The following is a 15,481-nucleotide window of genomic DNA, read 5'->3' on the forward strand; positions in this document are numbered from 1 at the left end:
CCATGCCACGTTGCACTGACATAATTGGCACCTTTGCAGTTGCTATGGCAACAGGATGCCATGACCTTCTCTGTCACCCTGACCCTCCCAGCTTTTGGCGGCGCCCCTGTTAGAGGCCTCCACTTCAAAACCTCCTGATTTACAGCCTCCTGCTAAATAAACCCTCTCGGAGAGGTTATCTTTTCCTACAATGAAAGGTTAACAAACGTCTGGAGGAGACCTCAGATATTGGCTGACAGAATGACACTGTTTGCCTGGAACTGACCTTCCTCCACTCAAACAGTTCACCTTTCATCAACAATCTTAGTTTTACTTACATGTAGAGGAAGAGGACTCTTTGCAAAATAGAAATTCGAACATATCCTATAACCTGAAACCAAGGATTTATATATTGTCCTTGCTGAAACATCAAGATCATTTGCTTTAACATTTCAAATAAAAATTTGGTTGTCACAATGTCACGCCAAGAATGTCAGTTATGACAGGAATGTATGTCCCAGTGTCCGAATGCAATTTTAAACATGAAAATACTTGCAAGATGAAAGTTCTTCTTTACACCATAGGCAAGATCTGATAAGCTGTCAGCTGCATAAGGAGCAGATGACTGCAAAATTAGCAATTAGGAACCAATTCTGTAGACAGCGCTGTTACGTGATTTCACAAGTGCCTCAACGAGGCGACAAACATCGTTACCTGCACATTTCTGAGCATTAATGAGATCATCAACGACACTCAACTGATATTTCTAACCGAAAATCATGACTGCGGGATTGTATGCGTGATTGAGAGCATTTCATTTTTCTTGATAAACACCTTCTGAAAGATAGAGGCTGATTTTGTTTATGTATCCCAAGACCATGCCTGGGAACTGTTAGTCTAAACATGACTAACATAGCACTGATCCATGGGACACAGGCAAACATGGACCATCTGCAGGGAGATGTTCCTGGACATCTGACACCACAGGGTTGGAGAATTTACTAGGGAGTTCACCAGGCAACTGGGAGGGAAAGCAGAGGGGTGTTACCTCCATGTCTGTCCAACTCTGGTGTAAACACTGGGGGCACTTTTTTGGCAAACCTGTCATGGCATCAACTCAGCAAGCTTACAGTTACAGGGTTTGTCAGAACTGCGAAATGAGGGTTCGAAATGTTCCAAAACCATCCTTTTTAACCATATGTTTTAGCTTGGTTACCGAAGTCAAACAAGCAAGCCGTATCTTATAAAAGACACCCAACAATTATGGCATCAAACGTCAGTAACTCTTTGCTGTCAGTCTGACGGAAGCCATTTTTGCCTGCGGCAGTTCAACGGCTGGAAAAAGATAGAACACTGCACAATGACATGCCTATTCTCGGCTTCAATCCTGTAAACTTTTAAAATCCACTGTAACTCCCGCGAGATCTCTGGAAATCTTGATGCGAATGCCAGTTGGCAGCTTGGACTGTAACTACGTCAAACTGGTGTGTCATTAACGTCAAATTCTATTCACCTCTAAACATCGTCATTCCTGTCTATTTGGCAGGTAGCTGAACGCTGTCAGCCACTTGTCGTTAAAAAAGATAAATTACTGACTAATTAACACAGCAGGTAAAAGTAAAACCACCAATAATAATAACACCTCTTATCAACTTACATTTACAATACAAGCAATACGAAAAAGGCACACACCACACTCACCTGCCCTTTTTCCTTTTCCACTTTCTTGAAGCACTTATTCAGTGACAAGTTGTGCCTGACAGAATTTTTCCACCCTGTCGGTGCATTCACAAAATACGGAAAGTGCTCCAGAATCCAGTTGTAGATTTCCTTTACTGGCAGTCTCTTGCTGGGCGAGTCCTCAATAGCCATGAATATTAAACAACTGAAGGAGTAGGGAGGTTTGCTATTTCTGTGCTGGTGTGCATCGTACGGTATATCTGCCGGAGTGGGCAGGGATGCCGTGGTGTGGTTGCTGGGCTTCAGGGGGCTCATGGTCCCCCCCAACTCTCTGGTGGGGCTGCCACATAGGCTGCCTCCCGTTTCCACATTTACCGACTTCAGCACGTCACTGCTGTGAAGCCAGTTCAAGTTTGTCAGTTCGTCGTCGTCGATTGCACCTTTCTCTAAAGAGATAGCGGGAAAGCAGCTCATGTTCAAGTCCAGGTCAGGGTTCTGTAGTGCCTGGGCAAGGGTCGTGCTCGGACAGCTCTGACTTAGTCCGCTGCCTTCCAGGGCTCGCCGGATGATGGACCCTTCTGGCTTGCGATCCGGTGGCATGTCTGCTCGTGTTTACTGTCTGTCACCTGAGGGAACAAGAGAAAACAGCATGAATTATGCATCCCACAATCAACTGCCGCGATGATTAGCAAATGAGAACCTGACTGTGGCGTCACTGCCATGGCAACGCTGGCGTGGCTTCATCAATTACCATGCCAACCGAGGGTGGGACGAGATACCTCAGGTACAAAATATGCCCCTTCCTTTCACGGATGAATCCTACACGTTGACCTATGGTTCCAAATTGTGTAATCACTGTGTGACGCGCCTACAGTTGCGTACCTGCCTCTGGCTACTGGAAATACAGGAACAACCGGGGAGAGGGCCGCCACAATACGGTATGGAAGCCTTCAAATGTAAACAACCTTGTAGTTTATTTACACTTCTACCAAGGCCCAAGAACGTTGTCACTTCAGAGGCAATTCACGTTACTCAAACAGGAATCTTTACCCTCTCAGGCAAGGAGAGGCAAATGCAAAATATACACAGAGCTGAGAAATAGGAGATCGCTAAGAGGCCATTTCAGCCCGTGTATAGACCATATGAAGCTTCCGCCCGCATGGGTTGGCTGCACGTTACTTAAGTTTCATCCGCCTGAGTGAGCACGCAAGTGTGCTCACCGTAATACCCCAGAACAAAGCTTCACGTGGCTCAAATGTCCACGGAACAGAGCGGCCACATGTTGTGGTGGCTAGTTCACTCATGTTTACATCTGCTATTAGAAAAGATGATACCACAGAGAGGAACTTGTAAATATGAGACTGTTTCAGTCAGATGGTGACACTACATTCAAGCAAAAAAAACAACATAATTAGCCACCAACTCCTTTGTCTCATATGTGCATAGCATCATCCTACATCATGAGTGCTTCAACAATAACAGTTCCACAAAATCAACAGCTTGAATAAGCTAATGCCAGCTTTAAGTCAGGCACTGCTGACATCAGCAATCAAATCACATTGCCTAAATTCCTATAGTTCCCCAATGCATTGTCTTTAGTCACAACACAACAACCCAATTTACTCCTGTTAAAAGGGTTGACAATTACAAGTAGAGAAATGTGTTTTATGAAAGAATCTGGGTATAATCTAAACAGATTGATCCTGATTTCGAACCTGATTCTGCTGCCAGGTGGGCGTCTTGACAAGCCACCCATATAAACAAGGTCCACACATTGCCAGATACCAGTTTCTCTTGCGTTGAACACTTTTCTCTGGGTCTGGTATTTTTCATTTGTGAACTCAACACAAAGCTAAACCTGCCTTAGAAACTTTGATAAAACCAGGATCAAACAAACCTATCTGGTCTGAATCTAAGCTGGGTTACAGACAGCATATATAGTGGAATTTGCGGTACTTTATGTGGAGTGCGGTGGTCAAGGGTGACAAAGTCTACAGAAGCCGTCTACAGAAGCCAACTACAGAACAAACAGCACATGTCAACTTCAATGGGAAAAACTAATAACCAGTACAGCTGGCCAGGATTTGCATTAGACATTGTTTTACACAAAGAACGCTGGTCTGTATAATGTCTTTGTAACGGGGGGATTAATATTGTTAAAGTTCATTTTCTGCAGCTTCACTGACATTCATGTTACAACTTACAAACCATCGAGGTCGGCTGCTTTACCTTTACATACTATCAACTGACTGGAAAACCTGCTTTGATGACATGTTTACAAAGTGAGTATATTAATTGTTATTTAGCGCGTCTAGAGCCCCTCTCATACAATAAACTCAAGTAAGTTCGAGAAACTGTCAGGTCTTGGTACAGAAGACACTCAGAACTCAGAAATAAATGTATCAGTGATTGCTAGCGGGAAGAAGCATTATTTTCTCCAGATACACCAGTTGTCGTAGTCCAGTACTATTTGGTATACTAGTTCTATCCTTGCTGAGATACATGTATGAGCATCTGCATACCGATGGAACGGAATTTTCATAGGAGACAAGTATAAAAGCCAATGACATGAGCACCATTTTTCATTTAAGTGGCACAGTTGTCAGTGCTGTTCTCCCTGTCCTAGATTAGTACCCACTTTAATTCCTCAGGACAGGGGAATATGCCATGCTAGAGAAGATCCAACCAATATGTATTCTATCTTCAATTCAAAAGAGCAGAAATTGAAGATATCTCACCAGTGAAATTACTGGAACACTACCTACATACATATGAATAAGAGATTGATGTTAGCCCGATGTAAGCAACCCTCATGTACAAATGCTTTCACATCATCCAATCAAGTCTTTATATTATGAGCTAATCCTGATGCAGATTGGCACTACCTTCAGAATAAAGCAGGCCTACTGCATAGTATGCTTGTCATTAATGGATTTGCAACATACAACTTATCTCAGTCCAGATGGTGATGTGAGATTGTAGTCTTTCACTCTCTGTTAGAAATACTCAAAGAGACTAAACAGAAAGAAGAATCCTAGCACAGCGACAGCATCTCAGAACTAGGATTGACTGATGTGTGCTGCACCCAAGAAAGAGCTGCTAAATTATTTCCTGTCTCTCTCACAGTTGTTCCACAAATGTCTGGGTTGTCGGTAACCAGGCAACCAGACATCTCACCCACCCCACCGGCCAATGAGGAGAAGAGTTTAAATTAGCAGCAGATGCACCACCATGGCAACCACGCCTCACAGCAGGGCCCTGCATACTCTGACCTTGTGAAAATATAGAACCTGATATCTACAAACAATTCTTATCAGCCATGTACAAACACTTCTCCAACAAAAAGGGAGCTTACAAATGATACATGGAGCAGTCATAATAATTCTCACTTGAAAAAAACACAACCTCAAACAAATTGCAAATTGTAGATTGGTAATCACTAATCAAATAGACGGGTGATAACAGTGTGATATTCACACCTAAAACCTGACTGTTTCATGACTTGGTTCCGGAGTACGGAGGAGAGAGCTTTCACGGATATCACAGAGCTGCCTCCGTGATGGAAGATGTCGATATTTACATTCCAGCATCGTCACGGAGATGCGGAAGCTGCTCGGCAAGACTAATCCCCGTTTTCGAGTCGAACAGTCTCAAGCAGTGACATACCGGTATTCTGTTCGGCTCCACTCCAAGTGGCTTGCATTGAAATTCAGACCACATGACAGGGGTAGGCAGCGCTGACATCACTCCGATGTGCGTAATAACCTCTCGCAATGGGCAATAACAAGAATGGAAAAGCGGACCAGATATTCATTCAAGAAGTGAAGTCCTGAGAATTCTACATCACACAAACCACTGAAATTTCCTGAGAAATTCCGAAAGTCTGTTAATAATCTTTACTCTGCAATCATATCCTAGAAAATTCTGAAATCCAAACTATTTGACAGCTTACTTGGGAACAAAGTAATCCTGTCTAGAAAATAATGATTCCTGTCACATCCCTTTCATACAGGAATCAACAGTACTTAGGAAGCTATAATAACTAGTCCATGAAACCAGTGCTAGTAGAATGTCCATCCTCACATGTAAATACACTGTATCAACCACCATGAAGGAGACTGGGGCTAAGCGGTCACATTATAGCTACACATATTGCCTCCATGTAATTTTGATTCAGCCTGGTGAAACATGGCCACAAGGAAAACACTTCAACAGTCTACTATCTGTTCCCTACTGGGGAACAGGCGACCATATTGCTGCAACTACCGAATATTCATCCTGAATATGATTACACCACGCACTTGGTCACAAATGCAGGCCATCAGCTTTCCGGGCAGATTTGCCAACTAATGCTGCTGTTTATTCATTGATCCTCCTCACCATCACCATCATCCTACATCACTGTTGCCATGGCAACCATATGCCCACACCATGAAAACCAATTTGCAGCAGCAATCATCTAATGAGTAGGAAGGCCTGAAATAATCCAATACAGACACATACTGGTCGCATAATTACAATATCACCCATGGACGCCGCTGGTGCTAGCGAGAAGTAATATACGTCTACAAATATCAATTCATATATCCTGCTGCTGGCAAAATAACTAGATATATCACAATGTAACAGCAACTTCTACCACCAATTCAGAACAAAGCAAATGTTTGGATATGTCACTAGCCTTTGCTAACAAACATAGCCAAAGGAGGAAAATCTAGGAATATTTGATAAATCAAATTAATCAACCTATTTCCCTCAGAGATTGGTAAAATGATAAAGAGAAAAGAAAGAGAGTAAAGAATAAAACATGTTTGTCAATGTTTTTTCACACTCAAAAATCTCTGAGACCATAGAATCTAGAAATAAATACCTGACCACTTGCTTGCGACCGTGTACTAAATGACCTTCACAAGAGAAGCTTTTCTTACCGCTAACATCACGTCGTCGCTGGTAAAATCCAATCTTCGGATACAACCAAATAATGGCTTAATGCTCGGCGAGTAGACAGCATAAGCACCAGATCAGCCTTCTCGTACGGAATTCCTGCTACAGAGGGCTGATCAAGATAGCCCTAAAACCCAATCACAGAGGAAACGGAAAATTGCTTTACATCCAGATGCGCAGTCGACAGTGTGGCCTCATCTGTTGCTATGCAACAAATGCGGAGGAGAACAGCTGGCCAATGAGAGGGGCTTCCATGGAAGCTATACATCCCCATAAGGGGGGCCCAGAGTAAATCGCAATCTACGCCAGGCATGCATAATTCTGTGCCATCTGACAGCCTGTGCTGGCATGATCCTGTAAGTAATGCCTCCAGTGCGTCGGTTGCTAAGTAACCATTGATTCTGTGAGGTACAAGCCACATATTACCCACAGTGGGAGATGAGGAACACTTGTCCCAGGCCCTGTGATTTCTCCTCCATCCTTTAGGCAGTATGTGCACTTGCTTGGAGAATACATGTCCTCCATACACGGCAAGATCAAAATAGAAACAAAATTCCAACAGCACATTGCTTCCAAACAAGCGGGGAAGAGCACCTCGCATAGCAAACAGGGCAGATGTTTATATTTGGGCAGGCTATAGACCACATTTGGAGTGCCTCCTGCAGTTGAAAAACCTCTGACCTTTGTTCCTTTAGATCAATGTCTGCACATGGGTCCCCATCAATACCTGTGCCCCTACAGCCCCATCATGCCTCAGTCCTTCAGGTGCCGAGTGAAGTAGAACCGAGTTATAGACAGGCAAGGATTGGCTTATTTGCACAACAGAACACATTCAATTATGTACACTGGGATTTTCAGGACACCGCAACATTTTTTGAATATATTATTTGGGGCATCATCATCAAATCAATTATTCAGCAGAAAAGATAAGGTACATGTTAGCACTGATTATGCATCACATGGTTTTAGATAACAGGCACTCCAGAAAAGGCAGCAGGCAGCACATCCATCATTTTCGGGGGAATGTGTCACATTAATCCTAACATGGACCGACTGAGCAATCCAGTCCTTACCGCAGGGAAAATAGTTTCTTATGTTGCCAATTTTTTTAGGTAGTACTCTTCAAACGAGTGATGCATTGCCTAAACTAAAGGCTAAAGCTTCTTTTTTTCGAAATGGCTCATAAAGCTTCATATCATCTATAGGTCATCAAATAATGGCTGGCTGTTTGCTGGTCTAGAGTTACAGTTGCGCTGCACTCAAGGGGCCCATGAAGGCTGGGAATGAAGGTCAGGAAAAAACACAAGCCCATGTCCCATCCCCATCATGTAAACAAGGCAGCCCAGAGCCTGGTGTATAAACACACCTCTCTCCCTGTCTGGAGCCTGGCATACTTCATCAAAGCTGTCCATATGTAGGCAGCAGGGCTGCTTATCTTACCACTTCTGGGAAACTTCCTGTGGGGAAACACACAACAGCCTGCTGTCTGTGGACCAGGGGAAACACAACACCACTCACTGGAGATGGGCACCAAGCAAAAAATTCATAAAACATAAATGAAAAATTAAAACTTACATAGTTAGCCCTAATATCAAGTTTTTTAATCCATGGAATGTCATTTTCATTATTAGAATACAATCATCTAAACAATATATTTCATAATTGTATCAGATTCTTGTGTGCTTTTTTTCTATTCATATATATTTTATGAGTATCAGGCAAAAAAACACTGACATGTTTGAACCTTGCATTGCATGAGTATCCTTCAACAATATTCAGAAGGTATGACTACCATAAATCATTTAATAAAGTATTAATGTTCTGTTGGAAATTAATTCCTTGGACGTATCCGACTTGAAAACAATCTCAAGACTGGCTGTGATTTCCTTTTTTCCAGTGCTTGGAACTGCATCTTCCAACTTGGCAAACAATGATTACAAGAACCTTTGTGCATCCTGTTTTTGAACAGAACGGTGACATTGAGCCACATCAGCTGCTGTAACCGCTGTGCCCATAACACCAGGCAGCCAAGAGGGTCATCACCAGTTACTGTGTCAGTAAAGCTAACATCGTAACTTCCTTTCGGCCAATAACAGTAGTTACCCCACTGGAAAACAAACTTTGGCAAGGAGCAGTCTTTCTCGCAGCAATTCAAAACACATTGTTTTGCAAATCTGGTCACAAGAAGAGATGAAAAAGACACTAAAATAAACAAAAAGACACTTTTCACATGTGAGTGCAGTGCTGTGAACTATAATCAAGGATAATCAGAACTGAGAATGGCCATCTCATCCCAAGTATGGTGGAGACTGAGGGATTTGAGTTGGGTCGAAATACAAATAGGGGTCAATTAATCAGTTGACTGGCATTGGACCATAAAACAATTAGGTAAAACTAATGAACTTGAACAGAGAAAGGGAATGATACTTTGTTCCACTTGGACATCCGATCACCAACACAACAAAGGAAATAAGTGTTTCTCTTTTGTTCCATGTAGCCGTAAACAACTGAACAATGACACTTTGACCACAGGTTTTCACACAACAGATAGGGTAATTTGCATAAGTCTGATAAACGGAGAAAAGGCTGACTAGGGTCATGCTGAGCTGGACTGCTGGAGTTTGTGTGTATAATGTCCTTGGTATAACATGTATAAATACTGGTACCATTTCAAGGAAAAATAACAGTTTTGCCCCGAGGGCTGAAATAATGACTGGCTTGTCAACAGCTGAGAACTTAGGCTGGAAGCATCAACACAAATGTGCTGGTATTATTCGTCAAATTTCCCTGGAAGTCAGGGTGAAAATTTTCAAGAAATTCCTAAACAATGGGATTCGATGTAGATTCCAGGAAAAATACACTCAAAAGAAGGCACCCTTGTCCCTTGGCATACTTTCTTACTTGAACTCAGGTACCCCCTGTGCTGAATACAAAGGCGATGATGCAAAACTTGTGCGAGTCAGAACAATAACACAGAAGTCACACAATAGCACATATCCTGTCAGCATGTCAAAATTCGTTTCCGTACGTCAGGTTTCTACTTGTATCTAAAGAAGGGGAAGTCGCCCCACGCCCCCACAGTTCTAACCAGTGCTGGTGAAAATGGAGCCAGTGGAAACACCAAAATGTGGAACCTTCGGTATGACCTCATGTACATTTCTGTGGGCGGCCCATCCCCCGTCCCCACACCACATGGCGTGCACCAACGGTCTTTGTTCTCGGGCCGCCAAAACACACTCACCTTCCGCACCGCCAAGATGACGGGACACCACGTTCCTTCTGTACTGGGGTTACGTGGTGGTTCAAAAATCCCCAAAACTTGGGCCCCCCGACTCTCTGTGCGGAAGACACTGCGCCAGTGCAGCGGTTCCAACAGCCAACCCTGTCTCGTGACGTGCGTACCGGCTTCATCATGGTTAGTGGTCAGACCCAATCTGAGCACTTTCCGGCCGAAAATTACTCAAAATACGCCCAAAACATCCATGACAGACGAAATATAACACTTCTACACCGATCCTGACAACGTTAGGGTCACTTACGTGAGAGTAAAGGAATCACATCGACGTGAATATCGTGGAAAGACGCCACCGTCTCTAGCGATATCTGATCTCCAGTCTTAGTGTGTGTGAGCTCGGCAGCCTGCTTCCCCAACCCGCCTGTCCGTCATACATCATCCACGTACGCCACCCGTTACCATGCCACCCCGGATCTCCGCCCAGTCACCGCAATAATCTGGGATTTTACCAAAACTCTCAATTCTGAGGTAACAAAATTCCAGTCTGATATATCCTAGAGGATGTCTTTGTAAGATTGCTACAAGTTGTATCGAGTTTCACGGCTAACCTGTGGCAAAAGGGAAGGTTTTTGCTACAGTGCCGGGAGCAGGTCCGGTTCCTGGAACGGCGTTACTTGGCGTAGGGGCAACCAATCAGCGCGCGGGACCCGGCAGACATGTTGGACTGTTGACCTGCGGACAAAATGGCGCCAAAATCCAGTATGTAAAGGACAAGCGTTGCTATTGGTTGCAGGCACGCCATGGCGCAATGCCCCAGCACGAGCAAATGCGCATAATACTATTAATAGGAAAAGTTGCGCTTTAGCTTCTGCTTTCGAAATTTCGCGCAGCACAGAAAGTAATGGCTGTCATAGGAAATTAATAAAGTAACTGGTCTGTCAAATACTATCAGATTTCTAATAATATATGATAGTAAGGATAAAAAAATCTTATTTAAATGCCTTTAAACCCTTACTTTGTTAAGATACTATGTTAAACGCCTGGCTGTTTAGAATTTCGAAAGAATTTCATTGCTGCCTCAACTATCTTGTTTACCATAAGGAGCAATGCATTACCAGTTGGAAGGTACTTTTCAACCACACACTTGGTGTATGCAGCACTAAGTGCCCTTGTGTGGTACAGTTGCCAGTAATGGCATGGCAGGTACATGTGCATTATTTTCCACATCAGGCTGTGCTGAGGGTTTACAAGGGCATGCCAGTAGAATTTTGGAGAGAGCATGGTTGACTTTATCTAAATAACTTCCATATTCAATATGAAAGCTATGTATACTGAAACCATCTTAGATGCACAGGATGGGAAGCTAGCCTGCTAATGTTACATACTATCCTCAATAGGGGGAGTCTGGATAAACCAATGAGGATCATAGGTACCCAGTAGGCATGTGTGCTGGTAAAGTACCGCAAAAATCATTTTGGTACAGGTCCAAAATACCGGACCTCTGTATACCATGTACTGTACCTAATGTTATATTGATTCACACTGAATGTCTACTTATATTTGTGAAATTGTGACTAAAGGTACATAAATCCATCACAAAGCCAAACGTTTAGCACTGGAAAAGACAAAAATAATGTGGTGTTGAAATCAGTGCCATATTTGATTTGAGATCTTAACAGTACATTTCCATTTTTCAATGTTAGGCCACAAAGCCAAACCCTTGTGATGTAGTTTTAGGGGACTTAGAGCACAGGCCAGGCTAGTTGCTGTTTGATAAACTTTGATGTCAAGTTGTCAACTGTTCATTAATGTTTCTGTCATCATTGAAGAGCATATGTTACTTTGTCAAATTGTACAGGTACCTTAACCTCTGTATTCGATTCCTGTACCTGTACCTGATACACATCCCTAGTACCAAGGCTAATGGGAGGTGGCTGAAGGGAGAAATTGAGGGCTGTGAGAATGCAACACAGGGCATGAAATTACAGATGTGATACAATTTGCTATCTGGTAAAAACAAAAAGAAGAAAGAGGTCTATCCTTCAAAAGGAAGCAGTTGCCCAAGAATGTCTTACTGGAAGTGACATTGCCCTCAATAAGATGCAGCTTAGGTGGGAAACTAAACAATAATATTACTGTACATCATTAACATGATGCCATGTGGAAGATGCAATCATCTAGATAGATGGCTCTCTTAGCTGCATCAATGTACATAGCAAACAGAGCTAAAATATATATTTTTTAAATTCCATTTTGCACACTTTTCAAGTCTAAAAACTCTTGTGCCATCGCTGTACACCACATACACCAGTAGGTCACTTAAAGTGAAATGTCCTTTACCAAACAAAATTGGTGAAGACCCATGCTACTATTTTTGCAATGCAGTTTTCCCATTTGGCAGTATCATCTTCATACAAGTCCACATTTCCACAACCATATAAGTACAATATCTCCAAAATACACCATGGTGACTTTTGTTCTATATACAGAATTGTGCGATGTGTATGATAGTACATGTAGTATCATATTTTCTATGATAGTCTCTTCGAAATACGTTCAACATACTTTATAATTCAGTCTCATTTCAGCAATATTATCTCTGGCTGAGGTATTGCTCAGAGACCTGGATCTGTTTGAGATAGCAGGCTTGTTATTGATTGCCCCAGGCCATCAGTTTTCATTACCCCACATGCTGTTTTCATTGTTTCAGGAATAATACCCACTGATGATACAACCAAGGAGGTTAATTTTAACCTCCTTGATACAACCGAGGGGACTTCTCTTCACAGATCTTGTGTTAGATGAATCAGGAGAGATGCATATCAGCCTATTCTTGATTTTTTAGATTTGGACGAAGCCCGTAGCTCATGACATTCGGACTGACAATTTTCCTGTCCCCAAACTACTGGCAATGTGGGGCAGGCATACCACTATTCAAAAAAAGGAAAATAGTTGGACAAGATGGTACAGTTGTAAAGTACTTTTCATAAAGCTTGCATGATAAATGGTGGTCTAAAAACATTGTCACGTCATTTATGGAGTGGCCTGATACAAAAGGGCAGGACAAAGTCCTTCAACAATTGTACTACCGTATTTTCTCGATTAAAGTATGCACCCCAATTAAAGTACGCACCCCTGATTTGGGGCTAGTTCCAGACAGATTTGCAGAACTGAAACGTAAAGTGAAAAACCCCAAATAAAGTACGCACCCCTTCTTCACTGATCTTGAACAAATTTTGAACAGGATAAATTCAAATTTATGGTGTTCCTCCTATTATGTCCAGGTCATTTTTCTTATATCAAGGACTTTTACATGATGCCATTCCCTAGATTCATTAAAGATTCTCTTGTTTACTCTGCCAGCATCGTCTCTGCAAACTTGAGGATTGCCTACAACAAGTTACAAACTTTGCAAATTGGCAGGTATTGAGCCATGCATTGTTGCACCGCAGCTGGGTTCCTGGTTTGATTAAGCAAGGGTTTGAGGTCCTTTTCCAATTTGTCCGGGCAATAACCTCAGATAAAGTACGCACCCTGACTTTAGCAATGACTTGAGGTGCCTTTTGAATTTTGAAATGTTTAAAAAGTGCGTACTTTATTCGAGGAAATACGGTACTGGTAAATTACCTCCTTTCCCCTACAGGCATTTGTGCTATGTCATCTATGCCAGCATTGCAAAGTCCTGTTTAGATGTATTCAGCACGTAATGACCTGTTTCAAAGACTCTTCAGGTTCAAGTTTCAGGTGACTTGGCTCACAAATTGATGGCGGTATTTTTCCAATAGCATACCTGATGGAGCATGACACTGTACTGGCCTGGGAGACACACGCCAATCATCACGACAGGTGTATTCTGATCAGTACACAGTAGAATCCAGCCAGCAAACAGGCCAAACTGCTTTAATTGATCATTTTCACATGGAAAAAGGAAACAATGGAAGACAAATTGGAACAATTCATCAGAGGAGGACAGGTGAGTTTACCCCAGAGAGCAGCTAATCTGTCCCAAAGATAGGATTACTTACACCAAACAGGGGAATCCTATTGCTGGCAGTTAGGTGAGACTTTGCAAGAAGGGATTTTCATCCTAATGGACAGAGGTTTAACTTACAACCTGTGTTGACTAGAATTCGTAATGTGGACAGCAGGTGTTTCTCTCACGCTAGGGTTCCAGGATTCTTACAGCGGCCAGTACTGGTTGGAAAGCTGCCCTAATCTCAAGAGAACTGAGTCATTTTTATTCTGTCACCTGCAAAATTGAAAAATTGTTTTTCTGCCTGGAGCAAGGAAAGGTAGAGAGTGTTAGCAGAGGTTCCCACGATGCACACTGCTGATGACACAGATGATCAGTTTACCCCCTCAGGACTTTCCAGTTGACTGAAAAATTTACAGCGGGAGGATTAGCTTTTTGACTGTGCCATGACCCACTGTAGGACACTGAAGGTTAACAAGCGGACTGTGATAGATTTGGCAATCTTCCATTTCTGGCTGTCAGACCTGATGCAATAGGATTTACATACAAAGCTATGGTAAGAACATGAGAAGTTTACACAGTAATAGCAAATGACATCATCCTCATTGAGGTGTTTCAAGTCCCCTGAAAGGAGTTTCCAAACACCAAAGAGGACATATGTTGTCACCATGTATAGAGGCAAAATCTCAAAAACCTACAGTGACCTATTTCTTAAAGTCGTATCGTTCATTCTGAAAAAAATATCTTTTAGATGCTAGCAAATTATGACAATGCTGTTTATATAAGAAAATTGATACCTGGTAAGGAGATGATTAGTTCCTGCTGTGTGATGAACAAACATAACCTTCTTCCATCTATTATCAAAAATGTCACGCACCTGTAACTTTTACTATGGCGACAAAACTTTGCTAATACAAACATGTCAAAGATAACAGACATTAAGAAAGAGATGGTCTTCAATGAGCTCATACACAGGTACAAAATTGCAGATAGATAAAGCAACCAGACCAAATCAAATGACCAATATGATGTTGATACTGGTAGTAGATTAGTTTGTATAAAGTTCAGCATATGTAAGAATCATTACTCAGTCTAGTAACGCAATGTTTACCTCATACCTTTTGAATAAGTCACTGAAAACATCTTCTAAAATCTACTCAGAATTCTTAGTATTGCTAGCCAACACTTTTGTATGAATATAAACCTACCTTCAAATTGAAGTTACTGAGGTTCAGAATGACGCAATGTTTACCTCATACGTTCTGAATAAGTCACTGAAAACATCTTCTTAAGTCTTCTCAGAATTCTTAGTATTGCTAGCCAACACTTTTGTATGAATATAAACAATTTTGATTTATGTACATGTACCTTCAAATTGAAGTTATTGAGGTTCAGAATAACGCAATGTTTACCTCATACTTTTTGAATAAGTCACTGAAAACATCTTCTTAAGTCTACTCAGAATTCTTAGTATTTCTAGCTAACACTTTTGTATGAAAACTAATTTTATGCACCTTCAAATTGAAGTTACCGAGGTTAAGAATAACAATGTTTACTTCATACATTTTGAATAAGTCACTGAAAGCATCATCTACTCATAATTCTTAGTATTTCTAGCTAACACTTTTGTATCAATAACAATTTTATGTACCTACAAATTAAAGTTACTA

General features: G+C 41.9%; 1 protein-coding gene and 1 long non-coding RNA gene across 11 annotated transcripts in view; one reads left to right on the top strand and one right to left on the bottom strand.

Moving 5' to 3' along the window:
* The window catches only part of LOC136432581 (forkhead box protein N3-like), a 28,126-nt gene extending 17,686 nt beyond the window's left edge, over positions 1-10,440 (bottom strand). For 5 of the 10 annotated variants that reach the window (XM_066423975.1, XM_066423973.1, XM_066423971.1 and 2 more), the window contains exons 1-2: positions 10,143-10,440; positions 1,672-2,285 (exon numbers count right to left, since the gene is read on the bottom strand). In XM_066423975.1, coding sequence (XP_066280072.1) covers positions 1,672-2,259 — 588 coding nt within the window. In that variant the 5' untranslated portion in view covers positions 2,260-2,285; positions 10,143-10,440. Of the gene's footprint in view, positions 1-1,671; positions 2,286-4,607; positions 4,737-6,587; positions 6,758-9,844; positions 9,996-10,142 lie in introns of those variants that run through there. The other 5 variants (XM_066423974.1, XM_066423970.1, XM_066423967.1 and 2 more) reach the window with 4 other exon arrangements.
* Positions 3,668-6,539, top strand: LOC136432584 (uncharacterized). The gene is made up of 2 exons (XR_010755544.1): positions 3,668-3,941; positions 4,786-6,539. It is a non-coding gene; the product is annotated as an uncharacterized lncRNA (long non-coding RNA).
* Positions 10,441-15,481: the final 5,041 nt, after the last annotated feature.

Source organism: Branchiostoma lanceolatum, chromosome 4 (assembly GCF_035083965.1).
Source record: "Branchiostoma lanceolatum isolate klBraLanc5 chromosome 4, klBraLanc5.hap2, whole genome shotgun sequence".
Lineage (NCBI taxonomy): Eukaryota > Metazoa > Chordata > Leptocardii > Amphioxiformes > Branchiostomatidae > Branchiostoma > Branchiostoma lanceolatum.